The 19,275-nt window shown below is 32.3% G+C and overlaps 4 protein-coding genes across 6 annotated transcripts in view; 1 reads left to right on the top strand and 3 right to left on the bottom strand.

Annotated features, from left to right (window-relative positions):
* Nucleotides 1-5,609: 5,609 nt before the first annotated feature.
* Nucleotides 5,610-14,872, top strand: LOC102585654 (cell division protein FtsY homolog, chloroplastic). 2 transcript variants are annotated; one of them, XR_001474152.1, is made up of 13 exons: nucleotides 5,610-6,010; nucleotides 6,793-6,897; nucleotides 7,124-7,197; nucleotides 7,293-7,351; nucleotides 7,650-7,687; nucleotides 8,496-8,616; nucleotides 8,732-8,800; nucleotides 8,884-8,966; nucleotides 9,698-9,766; nucleotides 9,856-9,918; nucleotides 10,044-10,192; nucleotides 11,041-11,069; nucleotides 14,833-14,872. XR_001474152.1 is itself a non-coding variant. In XM_006339388.2 (12 exons), exons 1-11 carry the CDS (start codon nucleotides 5,699-5,701, stop codon nucleotides 10,155-10,157), a joined length of 1,107 nt encoding a protein of 368 aa, XP_006339450.1. In that variant the 5' UTR covers nucleotides 5,610-5,698; the 3' UTR covers nucleotides 10,158-10,192; nucleotides 11,041-11,357. The 2 variants fall into 2 exon arrangements, 1 of the variants encoding a protein (XP_006339450.1); XM_006339388.2 differs by lacking the exon at nucleotides 14,833-14,872 and having other exon boundaries at nucleotides 11,041-11,357.
* LOC102585989 (acyl-coenzyme A thioesterase 13-like) lies at nucleotides 11,237-13,056 on the bottom strand. The gene is made up of 3 exons (XM_006339389.2): nucleotides 12,636-13,056; nucleotides 11,889-12,035; nucleotides 11,237-11,732 (listed from the first exon to the last, which is right to left on the bottom strand). The coding sequence occupies exons 1-3, from the start codon at nucleotides 12,873-12,875 to the stop codon at nucleotides 11,589-11,591; spliced, it is 531 nt and encodes a 176-aa protein (XP_006339451.1). The 5' UTR covers nucleotides 12,876-13,056; the 3' UTR covers nucleotides 11,237-11,588.
* An 85-nt stretch (nucleotides 14,873-14,957) lies between the features above and the next one.
* On the bottom strand, nucleotides 14,958-16,718 carry LOC102602213 (acyl-coenzyme A thioesterase 13-like). Its single transcript, XM_006339711.2, has 3 exons — nucleotides 16,227-16,718; nucleotides 15,650-15,796; nucleotides 14,958-15,496 (listed from the first exon to the last, which is right to left on the bottom strand). The coding sequence occupies exons 1-3, from the start codon at nucleotides 16,476-16,478 to the stop codon at nucleotides 15,353-15,355; spliced, it is 543 nt and encodes a 180-aa protein (XP_006339773.1). The 5' UTR covers nucleotides 16,479-16,718; the 3' UTR covers nucleotides 14,958-15,352.
* A 543-nt stretch (nucleotides 16,719-17,261) lies between these two features.
* The window catches only part of LOC102585319 (uncharacterized), a 3,831-nt gene continuing 1,817 nt past the window's right edge, over nucleotides 17,262-19,275 (bottom strand). Inside the window, exons 2-4 of one of the 2 annotated variants that reach the window (XM_015311370.1) lie at nucleotides 18,894-19,040; nucleotides 18,037-18,222; nucleotides 17,262-17,539 (exon numbers count right to left, since the gene is read on the bottom strand). In XM_015311370.1, coding sequence (XP_015166856.1) covers nucleotides 18,079-18,222; nucleotides 18,894-19,040 — 291 coding nt within the window. In that variant the 3' untranslated portion in view covers nucleotides 17,262-17,539; nucleotides 18,037-18,078. Of the gene's footprint in view, nucleotides 17,540-18,032; nucleotides 18,223-18,893; nucleotides 19,041-19,275 lie in introns of both variants that reach the window. The other variant, XM_006339387.2, reaches the window with a different exon arrangement.

The following is a 19,275-nucleotide window of genomic DNA, read 5'->3' as shown; positions in this document are numbered from 1 at the left end:
TGTTGGTTCTATATGACCAGTCTGTAGTTTGTTGTTTTGTTCAATTTTGACGTACGCGTTTGACGTGGTAAAACTGACTAACATATCCAATAATAAATGTTCGACGATTTCGGAAAGGAGAAAAAAAGTAGGGATCCATGTTCATTCGGATAATAAAAATCTTAGTTTCACATTTATCCAAATATATATATATATATTAATTTTGATTTTTAGTACTTCGTTGTATTTTTATTTATTTACTGTATCAAATATAGATATTGCTTTACTTATTTAATTTGAAAATCAACAAATAATTTATAATACTTTTATAATTAATTATAGTCATTTTTAATATATTTTTAAAATGTATTATATTTAAAAATGACTTAATAAAATTGTTATGTTAGTTATTGATTAGTGTGTCAAACCGGATAAGTATAAATATATAGAGGGACGATTTGACTAAAAACACTTTTGAATTCACACACTTATTAACAAAACAATGATTGACATAATGAATGGATGAATTAAGAAATTTAAGATTTTCAAAAAGTTCTATGTATTTCAAAGTAATTAATTGGGAGCATAATAAGTAAAAAAAACTATCATTTCTTGATTTATCAAAATAGAAAATTAATTAGCGATAACTAGAAAAATAGACAAGTAATTAAAGACATATTAAACTTCAAATTAATAATTGTGCATGTTGCAGGTGTATTACATTTTATCAAAATCTGACGTAGAACCCGTTAAACTATTTTGGCCGTTGCAAAGCAAGTGTGATAACTGATAAGTACCTATTTGCTTCATTTCAATTTAAAAGCATTTCAATACATAATCTTTAAAAAAAAAGTAACATTGAAATTTATGATTTAAAATAAGTTATAAATAATGTGTTCTGGAAATCATTTCTTTTTAAGGAAAAAATAAAAAATAATATATATATATTTAAATTAATACTAAATATAAAAATATATCATTTTTTAACCGAGTAAAAAAAACATATAAATTGGACAGAGAAATAGTTTTTTCACTCACAAAGTTGGACTAAATTAACTACTACTTCATTTTTAATCTCGTTTATAGCTCAAAAATATTATTATTTTAAAATTAAAATTGATAATTATTTTTAACTTTACAATTAATATTGAAAAATACTTTTTTAATATAGCTCAATTTTTACAAAATGTCTAGTTAGTAAAAACAAATAGCTTAATACATTATATTTTTTACTTATTTGTTTTCAATAAATATGAAAAAACCTAAAAGATCTAATTAAAATGGGACAGGAGTAGTAATTGTTACTAGAAGTGAGAATTGTTATGCGGAAAAAGTAATGACTATCTAACAACTACTTCCTCTATTTTACTCGTTCAATTTTGATTTTTTACTTTTTTTTTATTTGTCATTTTTTGAGAAATCAAGAAAAGAAAATATTTTTTACCTAATTATACCTTCAAAACGTTTTTGAAAAAGGTAGAACTTCATTAATAAGTAAATTGATTTTGAAATTTTGTCCGGGGTAAAATAGTAATCTTACTATGTCAATTATTATTTTCTTAATAAGCGTGTCAAGTAAAAAAATGAACAAATAAATAAGAACAAAATGAATACTACTCGTATTAACTAATATTTTAGGGCATTTTTTATTATTCAAAATAATTTGATTGTTCAAAATTCAAGATGAATGTTTGATTATTTTTTTTCATCTTTGCCCTTAGTTTGAATGTTGTTTGATCTTTTCTAAGAGATTAATTGCATTATTTATAAAATTTTGTTTATGATTGCACAAAGAATAATAGTAGAAAGTATAGTTTAAATTATATCCTTAAATATTTTTCATAATATAATATGCATTATCTCACAAATTTAGTTATGTAATAGAGAGTATAAAATAAGACTTATAAAACTTTCCTTTAAATTGTTGATATATAATTTGTCTCTGGAGGAGTAACGTGAATCATGATACAAATTTATTTCAATAATAAAGCTTGAGAAATTTCTCTGAAAATGCTTCCTAACCATAATTAGGTAAAGTAGGGGGAAAATCCATAATTAGGTACATCAACTTTTTCTCCACGGTTACATTTGTCATCATCATTAGAATTAATTTAAATAGTATGTTGTCAGTGTAAATATTTTTAAATTATTAAATCATTCAAATAATACATATAAATAATTAAGTCGTGCGGTCTGATCCTATTACGCACGTATATTTTATACATATAAATGTACTTTCAATTCAATTAATAGTGGAGAGTTATCTTGTTTAATTAAAAAAGACTTGCAGGGCTTGTTGGAAACAACATCAAAATTGATCAAAGGACTATAAATGGTTTAGAATTTTTTGGAAATACTAGTCAACTGGATCATGTCATATTACTTTCGAAATCATAATACATCATATTATTACGTTATCATGTATTATATTCATTTTGTTTTATACTACTTTTATTCCAACCTAATTCCATGTTGTACTATTCTCTATTAATTTTATGCGACTTCATTAAAATGGATTGTTTTTTTTTTAGTTAAAATGAAGATTAATATATTATGTAACATTACAATAGGGCACTGCTAAAACTAATTTGTTCTGCCACAATAGGAGGAGGATTTAGTCAATTATATAGGAGTTTTTTTTTTTGGCCTATTAAAAATAATTCATTCCTTATCTGCATTTATTATTTTCAAAAGAGAGAAGTATTGAAAACATTTCTAAATTTGATGCAAATTATTAGTTTTATCTTTGAACTATTGACAATCTTAAAAACACTCATTTACTTGACTAGCTGAACTTAAATACACGTATGATCTTTCAACATGAGTGAAATATACCCTAAAATTCTCGTCAAGTTTAGGGATATCTTTAATACTTCTCTCGACTTTTTATTAAGAGTCTCATGCTCCTATAAGAGTTTGAGAACATTTGCTTTGTCATGTGACATATTGGGAGTGCATTTGGGGTGTATAATAGTTCAATTAATCAAGAAAAAAATGTGTTTTTAACACTGTAAATAATTTGGAAATGAAACTGAAAATTCACGCCAAATTAAGGTGTTATGATCCGCCAGCATATGACCTTGTTTCGCTAGCAAGTTAGTCAACCTGTTTTGTTCCTTAAAATCATGCTTGATCGGAGGATTCCCAGCTGGAGGAGTAACTCCCTGCCTTAAAGGCTAATAATAGAAAATGAAGTCAAATCTCTGGTCAAGATGAGATGAGACAAAAAAAATTGTTGAATGGTCACTTTCCATTACTAATTTTCTCAGAAATACACTCTTTGGAAATCTTGCAAATGTGCAAGTCTTTAACGAGCTATAGTCAAGGTTTAAAACGTACCCATGGGTATTGAGCTTTGGTTTGTCGTAGATTTTGAAGTTAGAAATTTAAAAACTTGAGTTTTTGAAATTGTGATTTTTAAAACTTGAAATTTTATTTGGACATGCATTTTTACTAGGAAAAAAATTAAAATTTTATAAGTGAAACTGGACCTTTTTTTTTTAGGATAGATTTTTAAAATCTGTCCCAAAATCTATTATCAAACGCTCACTTAATTCAAAAAAATTTATATAAAAAACTTACAATTATATAAGAAAATGTCCCCAGTAACGTGAAACAAGAAAGAGAATATATGTAATGACTCGTACTATTAAAATATTCTAATTTGTTGAAGTAGGATACTGATAATGTCTATTGTTTTATCTCTTCGAATTATCTTTTGTAAATAAGTTATTGGATTGTAATGTGGAAATTATAATACGAGACTAAACAGTATAATGTGGAAATATATGCATATATATATACTAGACATTGGAGCCCGTGCTAGCACTGGCCCAATATGTATCATTTTTTGTTTCAATTTATGTGACAAAGACAAAATTAAAGAGTTAATCAAACTTTAATATTAATTTAAAATAGTTTAAATTTTTAATTATTGTTAACTATGGTAAAAAAATTTTTATGTCTTTTAACATTCTAAATTGCTAATTATTGTTGTATGATTTGTAATATCTTTTACGCAATTTTGAAATAATAAAGGTTATTTCTTCTTTCTCAATTTATGTGGTACTAATAAAATTTAGAGATTCAATCAAATTTTTTTGTCTTTAAAATATTCTATTGTTAATTACTGTAAATTATTGTACTTTCTAAGTAATTTTCAAATAATATATATTATTTCATTTGTCCCAATTTATGTGTCACCGAAAAAATTTGAAGAGTCAATCATATCTTTTATATATTTTTATATTTTTTAAATATTTAAATAATTAATTATCGTGATTCATAATATTTTATACAATTATTTAGTATAGTAAAAGAAATTTAAACGAAACAAACAAAACGAATTCATCATAGGAAATTACCAAAGCATCCTTCAATACATCAATAATGGGTCCGACTTTTTGTTTTTAAGAAATTGCACATTCGAAGGATATTTTTGTCCAAAGTGGAAATATTGTGTAAAAAATGTTTATTAATTGTGATTTTGAATGTTTTGTGGGATAATAGGACGCACGCAAAGTTAAGGTACAACTTCAAGTATCACTTAATGTTTTTTCTCAAAATCTAATTTACTTTCGTAAACTATGTGTCAGATCAAAATCAGATTAACAAATTCAAAATGAATGAATAATAAATAGCTCATACAATGACATAATTATTATTTAACTAAATAATAAAATGATAGTTGCATTGTGGCTTATTATATATAGAAAATCTTGTTAGCTTTTGGTTGAAAGCTAACAAGATAGTTACAATGTAACTAAATACTATAAAAATCTTTGCATTGTAGCTTATTATATATAGAATATATATATATATATATATGAAAGCTAACAAGATAGTTACAATGATAGTTGCACTGTGGCTTATTTTATATATATATATATATATATATATTACTTTTTTTCTCAATTTTTTAATCTTAATTTTTTAAAAACTTTGAAAGAAGAGATTTGAAGAAGAGCACTATTGTTATTTTATTAGTTTATTCGAAATTATTATATATTAAAAATGATATAAATATGATATCATTATTATAAAGAAAAACTATATAATTAGACATATTTTACTACTATATACACTATTATTACCTATACTTTTAAAATATTACGTACCTTACCACTAATTAAGAGTTTCTACCGTATATTGAGGAAAATACACTTAGATATGTACTTTTGCTACCACTACACTAAAATAGAGAGAGACAACTGAGATTTGTTATACATCCCAGATCCATGCGATTCACACTAGATACATGTATTTACATAAGAGAGTGGCGACTGGTGAGTAAGATGGGAGAGAGGAGAGGGAGAGCAAGCTGATTTGTTACGTATCTCATATACATGCAAATTCACTTGGTTACAATGTATCTAAAACAAATTACACATAATTTTTATCCTATGTATCCCGAGATACATGTATCAAAACATATTTGGACGCACCAAAATCTGATAAGATTCGTAATATTGCAAACTAGAATGTATCTAAGTAATTAACTGGAGTACTAAACTAGTTGATTTATGTAAGTTCCCTAATTATATTCTAAATAATTTTGAACTTTTTTTGTATACAATTATAAACTTTCTAATATCAAAAATAAAAAAATAAACATGCTATTTTGAAAACTAAAAGAGAGAAAAAAGAATGTTAAAGAGCAATAAAACGGCGTCGTGTGAAGCTGCATTATCTTCTCCATTGCTGCTTCTGAGCTGAACAAATGGCTTCAACGTTATCTTCTCGTCTCCCATATCTTCCTTCCAAACCGGTATTCCCACCTTCTAACTCCGGTTCAACTCTCCTCCACTTCACATCCAAAACCTGGTTTGATCAGTCCCGGTTTAGATGCTCGGCGGGTCAAACGGGGTTCTTCACGAAGCTTGGTCGTTTGCTGAAAGAGAAAGCCAAAAGTGATGTGGAGAAACTGTTCTCAGGATTCTCAAAAACTCGAGACAATTTAGCTGTTATTGATGAACTCCTCCTTTACTGGAACCTTTCTGATACTGATCGTGTTCTTGATGAACTTGAAGAGGTTTAGTTCCAAATACCCTTTCGATTCTTGCTAAAACTGAAAATTGAAAATTACTGTTTGAGATGTTGTTTTAGTTTATATAGTATTATGTTACTTATAGAAGAAGAAAATGTTGAAGTAATGATTGAAAAGTTACATGCTAGGGGTATCAAAATTTAAAATTTTGAATAATTTCATGATATTGTGTTTTTGGAAGTCGCATAAATATGAGCAAGTGTAAATGATTTTGCATAAATTGAGATGAGGGGACTACTCTTTTTGAGTTTCTGTTGTTATTTTTGCTTGTCTGAGCAATTTTTTGTGTGGTTCCTTAGGTATTTTATGATTTTTCGTTGTACATTCCTGATGATCGTCACCTTTGCCCACTATTTGCTGCAGAATTATGTCACAGTCTTAATTATTTGAAACAGGGTTTCGATAATAATTTGGACTTTCTCTCAACATGGCGTAGTGCTTCCCTTTGGCGTGCTGTAATTGCTGTAGAAGGTGGAATTAATATATTATAAAGTTACGCGTTATTTGATGAACTAGAGTTGAATGGGAAGTTTTACATCTTTACATATGAACTTTCCGGGGAAAGAAAACTTTCTTCGATATAGAAACTGTCTCAAATGAATGTTCCCGATCCTTGTGCTGAGATTAGTATCACTATTTGGTGTCTTGCATTACGTAGTATATTTATGTCCAAATACTAATCGTGCAGTTATTTTAGCTAACTGAGTTATTATATTCCGGCACATGCAAGTGTTGAGGATTGAGACAATCTTTAACTGTGGTTTCAGGTTCTGTTGGTCGCTGATTTTGGGCCGAAGATTACCATAAAGATTGTGGAGAGCTTGCGGGAGGATATATATGCAGGGAAAATCAAATCAGGAAGTGAGATAAAAGTAAGCATGATGAGATATTCAGTTTTTCCAGTAACACACTGGTCTATGCAATGCTGTTTTAGAAATTAAACCATTTAATTCAATTTGTTCTCAGGGAAAACTAATGACTGCTCATGCTCTACGCAGAGTAGTTTTACACATTTATTTTACTGCTTGTTTGTTAATTTTCTGTTTTTCTTGCCTATGGATGCGTTGATTTTGTGAAATCCAATGACATGAAATGAAGAGTGTTCTAAAGAAGAGTATCTTGGATCTATTGACTAGTAAAGCACCTAAAACAGAACTCAGTCTGGGCTTCAGGTTTCAACTGCTTTACTAATTTTAATTTTACATTTATCTGAAGCATGTCTTTTAATGGAGTGAACTAAAATTTGGTGCTTGCTTTTATGTACTAGGAAACCAGCAGTAATCATGATTGTGGGTGTCAATGGAGGTGGGAAGACAACATCTCTAGGTAAGGGAACTGATTTTGTTTTCATGGTAAACCTTCATATTATTGGTTGGAAAATGAGTCAATGTGCAATAAAGAAAAGTTGTTATATGTTTGTGGCAACAGTGAAATTTCTCCAAAATCCATTTTTATTGCATATTCGAGTAGTACTTTTGCCTTTTTTTCTTAATCCTCTCGAGAACATTTGATTTGTAATAATGAGTAGTAAGAGGAGCAAAAATTTCTGTGATGTCCATCACATAGTCAACAATTTTAAAAGTGGCAGTAACTTGTGACTGTAACTCTTTTTCTACTAATGCAGGAAAGTTGGCAAATAGGTTGAAGAGAGAAGGGGCAAAGGTGAGGCAAACTGTTATCTTGTAGCTGTCAGCTATACTACAGAACTATTAGCGCAAGCCACTTTTCTGTATCACTAAAATTGATGAATACTGTGTATTAACAAATAATTCCTGTCAAATTTCTCCAGTGAGCGTTAGGTTATGTTTGAAACAATAATTACCAATATTCATTTTGATCAAAGTATGGCATTGCATTTTAAAGAAATTTTTTGGCAAAGTTAGACTTGTCACATATGCTGAAGCTTAAACTTTAGGACTCCAGGCACTGACTCCTCATCTGCTAATATGGAAACATGCTATCGAAATTGGTGGTGTTGAAAGCTTTTATGTTCTTGAGTTGGTTTGAGAAACTGACACAATCGTTAGGTTGAGTAATTCTGTCAAGAAATATCTTGGTTAAGCCGAAACAAAGGAAGACATTCCTATGACTGCCTTCCAACCTTTTGCAAATCTTTATACTCATAACAGTAAACATATCTTGGGATATGCTTTCCATTATTAAACTTTAACCACTTGAAACATTTCATGATCCTTCCCTTCACCTTGAGGACTAGTGTTGGTAGTTTTTCTTACAGTCCAGTAATCTTTACGTATTCTTGTTGTGTAAATCTCTCATTCTCTTACATTCCTTTGATATTTAATCACAAAGGAAATTGGTTCTCAGGATAAAGTATTTGTTACATTTTGAAAAACTCACTCAAACATTCTTCTCTGCCACTTAATTAGAATTAGATGCATTATCTTTCTTCTTCTACTCATGACAGGATAGCTCCTGCTTCTCACACTTCCATTCTGTGATCTTTTTGCAGATACTATTAGCAGCTGGTGATACATTTAGAGCAGCTGCTAGCGATCAGTTAGAAATTTGGGCTGAAAGGACTGGTTGTGAGATTGTTGTTGCTGAAAAAGAGAAAGCTAAGGCATCGTCAGGTACCAAAGTACAATTTTAATCTACATGTGATTGCAACGCTAGATATTAACCCAAATAATAATGTCAGTGGAAACTTTTACATAACCACATGATCTTGAAGTTCTTCCTGAGTAGTTATTTCACAGGCTGTTAAAAGAGGAAAGGAAGAGGGTTTCGATATTGTTTTATGCGACACATCTGGCCGTAAGTTTAGTGAATATGAAAACACCTTTCTTATTCACACTTATAGAGTATCTCTGAGTAACCAAAATTGAAATTTTAACCAGGTTTGCACACCAACTATAGCTTGATGGAGGAATTGGTGGCATGCAAAAAAGTTGTCAGTAAAATTGTTAACGGTGCACCTAATGTATGTTAAACTTGAACTCTTCAGCTTTTTTCTTTATTATACTGTCAAACATCTGTCATGGCTTGTCCCATCTTTTGGAGAACTTGTGATGTTTAAGCATACAATGGAGTCCCCCTATTGCCTCATCACTGAAATGGCTTCAAACTGCTAAAACCTATAATATACACAAAAGTACTTTTTAAAAAAAACCTATAGTATGTAATGATGTATCTATGTGAGTTTTGGTGCAAGATTTATTCCCACATTATGAAGTACCAATGTTATGGATTCAAAGCATACAAGACCCTTTTCAAGGAAAAATAAAATAGCTGGATTTAGATAAATTTGATTCTTCAAGGGATTTCAGAGCATCTGCAGAGAGCATGGAATACTATACAGCTATTTGGTGATGCATTTGGAAAGATAGGAGTACGAGTTGTTTTGAAGGACAAAAGAACTCAATATTGAAGATCAAGTCAGATTGTATTTGTTGATATCTTTTCAGTGTAAACAAGAATGGATAAAATAGTGAAACCCTATAAAAGTTATTGGAATCTTTTGTATAGATAACCATGGTTGTTTTATCCTTTTTCCTTTCTTAGTTATTGGCTCCTCTTTTTCATCTAAAATCCAATTTCCCGCCCATTCTATTTGCTGTGCTTAAATTCTTTCTAGACTGAGCTAAACTTCTCTTGATGCTGAATGGAAAACCCTTGTCATGAATGTAAGAATAACATATTGAACTTTTGCAGGAAATCTTGCTTGTACTGGACGGAACTACTGGTTTAAATATGCTTCCTCAAGCAAGAGAGTTTAACGAGGTAATGACTCTTGTCAGCTCGTTATTCTGAACCTATATATGTTACTTTAATTAGTTCAAGGTTCTTTATGAAATTGCCTTCTTCTCTAGGTTGTTGGAATCACTGGCTTAATATTGACTAAACTTGATGGTTCTGCTCGAGGTGGCTGTGTGGTATACTTTGAATTCTCCAAATTTAGCTCATTTTTCTTTTTATGATTTTGTTGTGGTTAATCTTTTCTCTCTAAAAACTGATAAACTGCAACTACTTAAATGATCTCAAACTTCTGGCATTGCAGGTCAGTGTGGTTGATGAGCTTGGTATTCCTGTAAAGTTTGTAGGTGTTGGGGAAGGTGTAGATGACCTCCAACCGTTCAATGCTGAGGAATTTGTTAATGCTATCTTCCCATGAGGCATGATTCAGTGACAGTTTCTCCTAGATTCTAAGTACATCACTATCTTAAATATTATGGCATATGATGGTAGTGGTGTGGTCTTTCAATTTGAGTTTCTTTGGTGATAGAAAATATCAATCCCAAAAGTATTCTATATTCTTGGCATCTCAAACTGATAGTTAGGTGAGGAACTAGTATGGCTGCAAGACAAATGAGAACACTTTGCTAATTGAACACTGTTCATCGTTCCAACAGTATCAATATGACCAATAACAGTCTATAAGATTCTGGAAACATTCATTTATTATTTGTGCAGTTCAAATTAGTATATCAACTATGGGAGCCTATAGTCTCACTTCGTGTCTAGTGTAGATCAATGTAAATACTTCAGAATCAAGAGTATCCAGAGTGTGGAGTAGCGGTCAATGAACCCGGAATGAAGACCATTAGAATATAGGTTCAAATCCAGTTAAAAGCAAAAAACAATAATTAGTGATTTCTTTCCATTTGCTTGAATTTGATGGGTAGAGTTACTGGGGAATTGGTGTATTGTTGTATAGGAGGTAGATAAGAACACATGTATTTGTAATGGTGTACTAAGCGAGTTCTTGATTTTGGTAGTATTTACAATCGTTGTATTCTTTATTCATCGCATAACAAATCAATGCATCACTCTATTATTTACTGTATAACAATCCATGTAGTATAATTCCTACACAAATAGTTTGTGCATTGGGAACATAATATATATGATTTACTGTAAATTACCAAACTAAAGCAATCAAATATTCTGACACTAGCTTGATGCTAAAGAATGTCTTATTCTTGGTTCTGGTAGTATCATTTTCTCATTGTACAATAAGCAATAGCTTTGATATCATAATTGTTTTTTCGTCTCAGGTGAACTCTCTGGTGTTGACAAGACACACAAACTGAGGAGTAATGAGACATTAGAAATTTTGTCTTTAACAGAAAGAGTGCCTTATGCTCCTTTGTTTATCTAGATCTGCTCTATTCCATTGAGGCTGTGTTCATCAGAAGAGACACTTAAGTTGTGTAGTACAACAGATGCCATTAGTTGCATCGCCTTTTTTTGTTTTTCAAAAGATCTGTGTCATCTCATTGTCATTGTTACAGTATTAAGTAGTAATACAGCACTGCAGTTAAAGTTGAGTTTCATTGGACACAGCTTATACAAGATTGATGTACATGACTTTCACTTCGTTCTCTTTCAATAATTCATGGTTCAATTGTGTATTCCAACAAGCAACGCTTAGTTACAAAGAAGATACAGAAGACAACTAAGGGCATTTCAGATAATACGAGATATTGATTTGGTGATTACATATATGAGTCTTGAGATTATATCAATGATTTGCTATTGTACATGAGCTGGAGCTGCTGAACGGGTTTAGCAAATGTATCTACGTAATGTGTTGAGTTGAAGTTCATAAACTTGCTACAGGCATGTGATAGAATGTTGCATTCGAGGTGTAGACCAATTTCCTCGAGTCCTTGAGCCGAAAATCAATTGCAACTACAGTTATGTTCCTTCCACTCTTAGTGATCGACCCATCTACGACCACCTCTGCCTAGAGTGGACATAAATATAAAAGCAAATAAATAGGAAAGAGAGAAGAATGAGATCTCCTTTTATGATGTGCATTTGATCTTACATATTGTTACTATACACTAAAATCTAGAGGCATTGAGGTAAAATGAGCTTAAATGAAAGCTTTAATACTCACGTTGCTTGGAGCAGCAGAAAGATATGACATTCTCAATTCTCCAAGAAAAAGCTTCTTATCCTTTCCTACAACAGTTCTAGCACAGGCAATTGACACCCTCTCTGCGACAGCTCCAACTGCTCCTCCATGCATGCTACGATAAATATTCTACAATAAAGAGGTTGCACACTTGTCAAATGGAAAATACAAGACTCAAGAGTGAGGGCAAGCCCATCCAACTAGAAGAAAACAAAAGCACAAATCTAACAAAGTTGTTCTGCAAAAGAACTGCAAAGGGAGCACACACGAAGTAATCCTGGCTAGTATGATTGTTAAGATTGATCAAAACCATGTAAGAGACTCTTAACCATTTCTGAAAATGGGTTTCACACCTTGAACTGTGATCTAAATGTCAACAAAAGAACAATTCCCCCATTGCTCTAAGGCTCAGGCTTGCCTAAATTCCAAAGAAAAGAAACAGAGTTGTATGTGCTGAAAAATTGAACAGAAGTGAAAATTCCAAAGAAAAGAAACAGAGTTGTATGTGCTGAAAAATTGAACAGAAGTGAAAATTCCAAAGAAAAGAAACAGAGTTGTATGTGCTGAAAAATTGAACAGAAGTGAAAATTCCAAAGAAAAGAAACAGAGTTGTATGTGCTGAAAAATTGAACAGAAGTGAAAATTCCAAAGAAAAGAAACAGAGTTGTATGTGCTGAAAAATTGAACAGAAGTGAAAATCAGATCCCAACAAAGGGCGAAATATTTTACCGAGATTGCAGATTTGACAGATAGAATGCAGGAGACTTTGCCAGGATGGATGCTGTGGACCTTGAGGCAGCCGCGAGTGAGTTCAGAGAAAGATTTATATTGGGCCGGAAAGTTGTCCCCGTGGAGTTGCACGCGGCTGAGGAGACGATCCACCAAGAAAGCGGCCTCCTCAGCTAAATCTTCGGAGATGACTGTCTCTTTGGTGTATGAACTCTTGGATTTTGAACTCTCTTCCCCCATCTACCTTGACCTTGCCTGATAAAGATTCAACTGTATATACCTAAGCAATTTGCTATCCAATCAACAAATTTCAAAGCTATATTTATCGGAAGAAATTACACTGTCATTCCATTGACCCTTTTTTCGCCATAACCAATCAACAAGGCAGTGTAACGGGACCACACTCAGGGGCGGATCTATGTGCAGTCGTGGGGGTGCCACGGCACCCAGTGACCTCGGTTGAAATTCCGTTTATGTATGTATATATGAATTGGATATCTGATAAATATTAAACTTGCCACCCAGAGAACAAATTGAAGCATGGTGCCACTGGTGGCAGGTTGAGTTTCTCGCCCCAAACATGTGGGATCGAATCTGGATGGTTACGTTTTAATTGTACATATTTTATGCTGCAATTCTTTTTCTTCTTTTCTTTTCCGCAAAAAATAGAATCACTACATGGATTCGAACCTGGAATGTCGGAGTAGTTAGAAATACTATTACATTAGGCTATGAGCACAACATGTTGATAGGTGCTTTACTTTATAATATAATCAGCAAATGTTAACATGTTGTGAAACACTTAGTTTGTATTTTATTGACTTTTTTTCTCTTTTTTATTTTAAACATAAAATATTATTCTTTCCAATTTAATTTATGTGATACACTTTCTTTTTTAGATTATTTTAAAAGAATATTACTTTCTATTATTAAAAACAACTTTAATTTGTATTTTTCTTTTACCCTTGATGAAATATTTTTTAGTCATACAAATGACTAGATTTGTTTTAAATCTTCTCCTCCTCCAAAATTTTCTTTTCTTTTTGTCAAATTTAAATTACAAAATAAAATGCATGTTGCATTAAAGGACGACATAAAAATTATACTGAAATCTCACATGATTTCGTTGGCCTTTTAAGATTTTTATATTGTGAGTCAAAACATCAACATAAGACTTCGTTTCTGTTACTGAAATTATGCATGTGAAAAATTTTCAACCACTTTATTTAAGTATGTTGCATAGAGCGTGAACTATTAATAAATATAAATAACTATGTCATCACTAAATGTATTTAAAATATGAATATTCAACCAAGTGCAATTATAGAGAATATTGTTGGAAGGCTTTTCTTTAAGCTAAGTTGTCATAATTTATTTATTTTTTCGATTCATTTGTCTTTATAAAATCAAAAGATGAATAACCGAACAACAGTCCCAAGTTGCTATTTACAAGGGTAAAATAGATTAAATATTTGATTGATTTAATGAACATGTCTATTTAAAGGCGATATGGCACCCCCGACCTTTAAATCCTGGATCCGCCTCTGACCACACTGGTTTCCACTTTCCAGCCTAAACATTTTTTTTACTTTTACTTAATTTTGTCTTTATCCTCTTGAAAACATTTGGTTTGTGATAACAAATACTCCCTCCGTCCTATTTTATGTGACACAATTTTCTTTTTGGTCGGTCCCAAAAAGAATGTCACATTTCCTTATATGGTAAGTATTTAAAGGTACAATTTCTCTTTTACCTTTGTTGGTCTCACTTAATCTGAAAATAATACTCCAATATATTTATGAGGAGAGAGAAAAGTGAGTTTACTTTTTAAAGGGCAATTTGATAAATATTTCAAAGTCTTTATTTATTTTTTAAATTCCGTACCGGGTAAAGGAGCAAAACTTCTGGGATGTCCATCACCAAGTCTTCAAGTAAGGAAAGTTCAGTAAAAACAGTATTTATATTCCAGTTCGCTAGGAATACAAATCCAAAAAATCAAGTCAGTAAATTACCAAACTAAAGCCATCAAATATTATAAGTAATAACACTCTAATCATTAAAACTGGGCTGCTCGCTCTTTGAACAGTGATTCACCAGCCACTAGCCCGATAAAGAATCTCTCCAGAATCTGCATCATTTTCTCATTGTACAGTTAGTCCTCAGGTGAACTTCTATCTGGTGTTAACAGGACGCAGATAAACATTTTGGAGTGAGAGGAATAATGAGACATTAGCAATTTTCTTTAACAAAAAGAGTGCCTGATGCTCCTTTATTTGTCTAGATCTCCTCTATTTCATTGAGGCTGTGTTCATCAGAAGTTACATTTAAGCCGTCCAGTATAACGGATGCCATTAATTGTAAATAAAAAAAATCTGTCATCTCCTTGTCATTGTTGCAGACTTGCAGTATAAGTAGTGATACAGCAGTCCAGTTAAAGTAGAGTTTCATTGGACAAACCACTAATACAAGAGTGATGTACATGACTTTCACTTCATTCTATATCAATAAATCATGATTCAATTGTGTATTTCATCAAGCAACACTTGATTACAAAGATGATACAGATGACAAATAAGGGAATCTCAGATAATGCAAGATGTAAATATTGCTTTGGGGATTACAGATAAGAGTCTAAGTCTCAAATTCATCTAGTGATGCAATATGAGCTGCTGAACGTGTTTAGCAAATGTATCTACTTAATGTGTTTGAGTTTAAGTTCATAAACTTGCGACAGGCATGTGATAGAATGTTGCATTCGAGGTGTAGACCAATTTCCTCGAGTCCTTGAGCCGAAAATCAACTGCAACTACAGTTATGTTCCTTCCACTCCGAATGATAGACCCGTGTATGACCACCTCTGCCTAGAGAGGACACAAATATAAAGGTAAATAAATATAGGGAAAGAGAAAAGAATGAGATCTCCTTTTATGATATGCAATTTCTCCTACCAATTTGTTACTATACAATAAAATCTAGTGACATAGACGATCTTAAATGATAGCTTTAATACTCACATTGCATGGAGCAGCAGAAAGATATGACATTCTCAATTCTCCAAGAAAGAGTTCCTTATCCTTTCCTACAACAGTTCTGGCACAGGCAATTGACACCCTCTCGGCGACAGCTCCAATTGCTCCTCCATGCAAGGTACGATAAGCATTCTACAATAAAGAGGTTGCACACTCATCAGATGGCAAATACAAGACTTAAAGACATGTAATTTGGAAGGCAACTAGAAGAAAAAAAACAAAAGCACAAATCAAACAAAGCTGTTGTGTTTTTCTGCAAAAGAAGATTGAAATTTACTATTCCAAAAGAATCTATATGTCTGTAAATTCAAAGGGCTTAATTACACACGAACTAATCCTGGCTAGTATGGGTGTAAAAGGAGAATGTGACTCCAAAAATCAGCTCAATCAAAAGCATATAAGGGACTCTTAACCATCTCTGCAAAATCGAACCTGTGATCTACATATATACATGTCATCAAAAGATCGAGCAACTCAACCCTTCAATAATTAAGGAAATTCTTTACTCGACATAACTGATAAGCGTAGAATTTTAAAAAGGGACCGAAAAATCATATATTACCAAGATTGCAGGTTTGACAGATAGAATGCAGGAGATTTTTCCAGGGTGGATACTGTGGACCTTGAGGCAGCTGCGAATGATTTGAGAGAAGGAGTCCTTAACATCATGATATTGAGGTGGAATGTTGTAACCGTCCTGTAGCACGTGCATGAAGAGGATATCAACCAGAGCAATGTCCTCCTCACATAATTCTTCCGAGATGATTGTGTCTTTGGTGTATGAACTCTTCCGCTTTGAATTCTCTTCCCCCATTCTATCTTCTTCTTGCCTTCCTACTTCCTAACCTGATAAACATACCTAACTGATGAATTTGTGGTCCCCCAACTCCGCGCTTACCGCACCTAACCAATCTGTCCGCTCGATTTACTTGTACTCTCCAGCTATGGAACAGTACATAGTTAGTTATTACTGTATTTCTATTTCTCATTTATATTTTGCAAATGTTCCCCACTAATTAGTTATGACACCTCAGCTCAATTGTGGTCATTATCAGGTTTGTAGCATGTAAATCATTTTATTTTTTTTGCCAATAAAATTTTATTACCTGATTAATCGATAAGATTTTGTTGATACATAAGTTTGTTGGGTTTTTTTAATCCTTTTTTATTAAAAATAGAAAAATATTTTTTTAAAAGTTAATTTCTTTGTGCAGTATATAGTACTTACTACTAATAACACGCACCTCTCGTAAGCATATGATGATGGTGTTCAGAAATAATATCTTGTCTCTCTTAAAGATCAGCATCATTATTGGGTTATAAATGTTGATAGAAGAAAGTCATGTACATGTTCATCTCATAAAATTCAACAACTCAATTCTAATAAATATTTCAAATTTGTGCAAACGATAGATTGTACGTAACAATAAAAGGGTTAACTTTACTTTTTTGTTATCAATTAAGGAAAGTGGTCAAACCGAACCCAAATCAATAATCCAATAATCATAGGCCAATAACCCGAACGATTAACTCAATAAACCTACTATCAGTTTGGTTTATTGGTGTGACCCGAAATTTGCACAGCCCTAGCACAAAATAGAGGTACAAGTACATGATGTTTACTGAAATTGTCTTGGATTAATGGGTTGCCTTCCATTCACATTTCTAAACATTACTGAGTTTGTAACTGGACAATGATGCCAACATATATTATCACTTTTCGCAGAAACGAAGACAGTTTATTTACATAGACGTTTCTAAGCTCCTCTGATAGGGAACACATACTCCAGCAATACAGCTGAACTTTTCCCGATTCTAATGAAGTTCTGAAACTTTGTAAACCCTCCAACATTGTGACTTACCTGGTCTTTCAACCTGTTTGTCAACAAAAAGAGATTTTGCTGTAGTTATTTTTATTCAAAAGTACGTGCGAGTGCAAAATGTTAAACAGACATGACATTACTTTTGACAATCACAGAATATTGCACGATTTTAAGGTGTTGAAAGGGTAGTTGAACACCATAATACAATTAGTACCATGTAAGCAATGGCAAAGGGAACATAAGTTTTGGAACTGATACACGTCAATACATCGTGAACCAAGCTTATTGAAGAAGTTTATCATAGTAGCAGAGAAATGTAGTATCCTTTAATTTGACAAAGCTCCACAAAAAGTACTTTAATTAGCATCTTAAATTTAATTAAGTAATGTTTTATAGTTCCAAAGCTTGTCAACGACAAGAAATTGGACGTGTATCAGATTCCTGGAACGCGATTACTATAATCAGACGAACTCAAATATGAGGCAACATGCACAGATTGAAAGGCGAGAGAAGTTTTCTGGATACATATTGAAGAACTGATATACCTATCAGCAGGATGTCTTTGGCTTAATGTGTTGAACCAGGTCTGGTTCATAAACTTGCTACAGGCACATGATAGAATGTTGCATGAGAAATGTAACACAGTTTCTCAGAATCCTTTAGTCTAAAATCCAGGGCAACTACAGTCAGGTTTCTTCCACTTCGAACAATGGATGCATTAACTATTACTGCAGCCTGTGAGTACCCCCAATCCAAAAAGAGAAATAAATTAGTGAAAAGGCAGGATGGGTATTGTACCTCAACACATAAATATTGCAGACAAATAGCTAACTTATCATGCTGACAAATATATTTTTATACCTCAGTAAACAAATACTCCATCCGCTTCATATTACATGGGACCCCATACTAAAAATAGTTGTTTCAATTTACTTGTCCATTTTATGAAATCAAGAGAGCTTTGTTATATTTCTCCCTTTCTATCCTTAATACTCCATTAAGTAACTAAATAAAGTAGTAGTAGTCAAATTTAGAGTTGCGAAACATTATTAAGGGGTGTGTCAGGTCAACAAGGGCCAAGTAATATGAAATGGAGGGAGTAGCATGGTTAAAACAAGACAATTCAACATGACGGCTGTGTTCCTACTTTGTAAGTCTAGGTCAGTTCTGTGACTTTCTCATCTTAAAATTCCATATGGGTTCGTCATGTCTGCTGTTAAACAACAAACACCTGTGCAGTATTTACAAAACTGTAAGAAGATTCACACACACACTCAGCACTGTCGCAGGTGACAGGAAAAAAGACCACACAAATCTTGACCTGCTCTTCCTTGATGCTTAAGCTGTAAGCAGTGCATTAACACAGAGAATGCTGAGAGGACAAAACAAATGCCATAAAGACTCACATTTTGAGGAGCACTAGAGAGATAAGATATGCTTAATTCTCCAAGAAAGAGCTCTTTATCCTTTCCCACGATAGTTCGAGCACAGGCAGTTGCTACCCTTACTGCTACATCTCCAACTGCTCCTCCGTGCAGTGAACCATATGCATTCTGCAAGGAAATAAAGTAAACCAATGTGTTCCAATACTTATTTCGCCAGAAAAAGCTAAAAGAATGAAGAGAAAATAGTATACACTTGATGCAATTGAATAAAATGCAACTTGGAAGTTGATAGTATCCACAAAAAGATTGCACCATTGCACGAGGTACAAAGCACACACATGGATGGTGAAGGAGGTCAGATAGAGATATCAAGTATATGTACCCCCCCCCCCCCCCCCCCCAC

The sequence above is a fragment of the Solanum tuberosum genome, unplaced genomic scaffold (genome assembly GCF_000226075.1).
Source record: "Solanum tuberosum cultivar DM 1-3 516 R44 unplaced genomic scaffold, SolTub_3.0 scf00010, whole genome shotgun sequence".
Lineage (NCBI taxonomy): Eukaryota > Viridiplantae > Streptophyta > Magnoliopsida > Solanales > Solanaceae > Solanum > Solanum tuberosum.
This window is presented reverse-complemented; position numbering and strand designations above follow the sequence as displayed.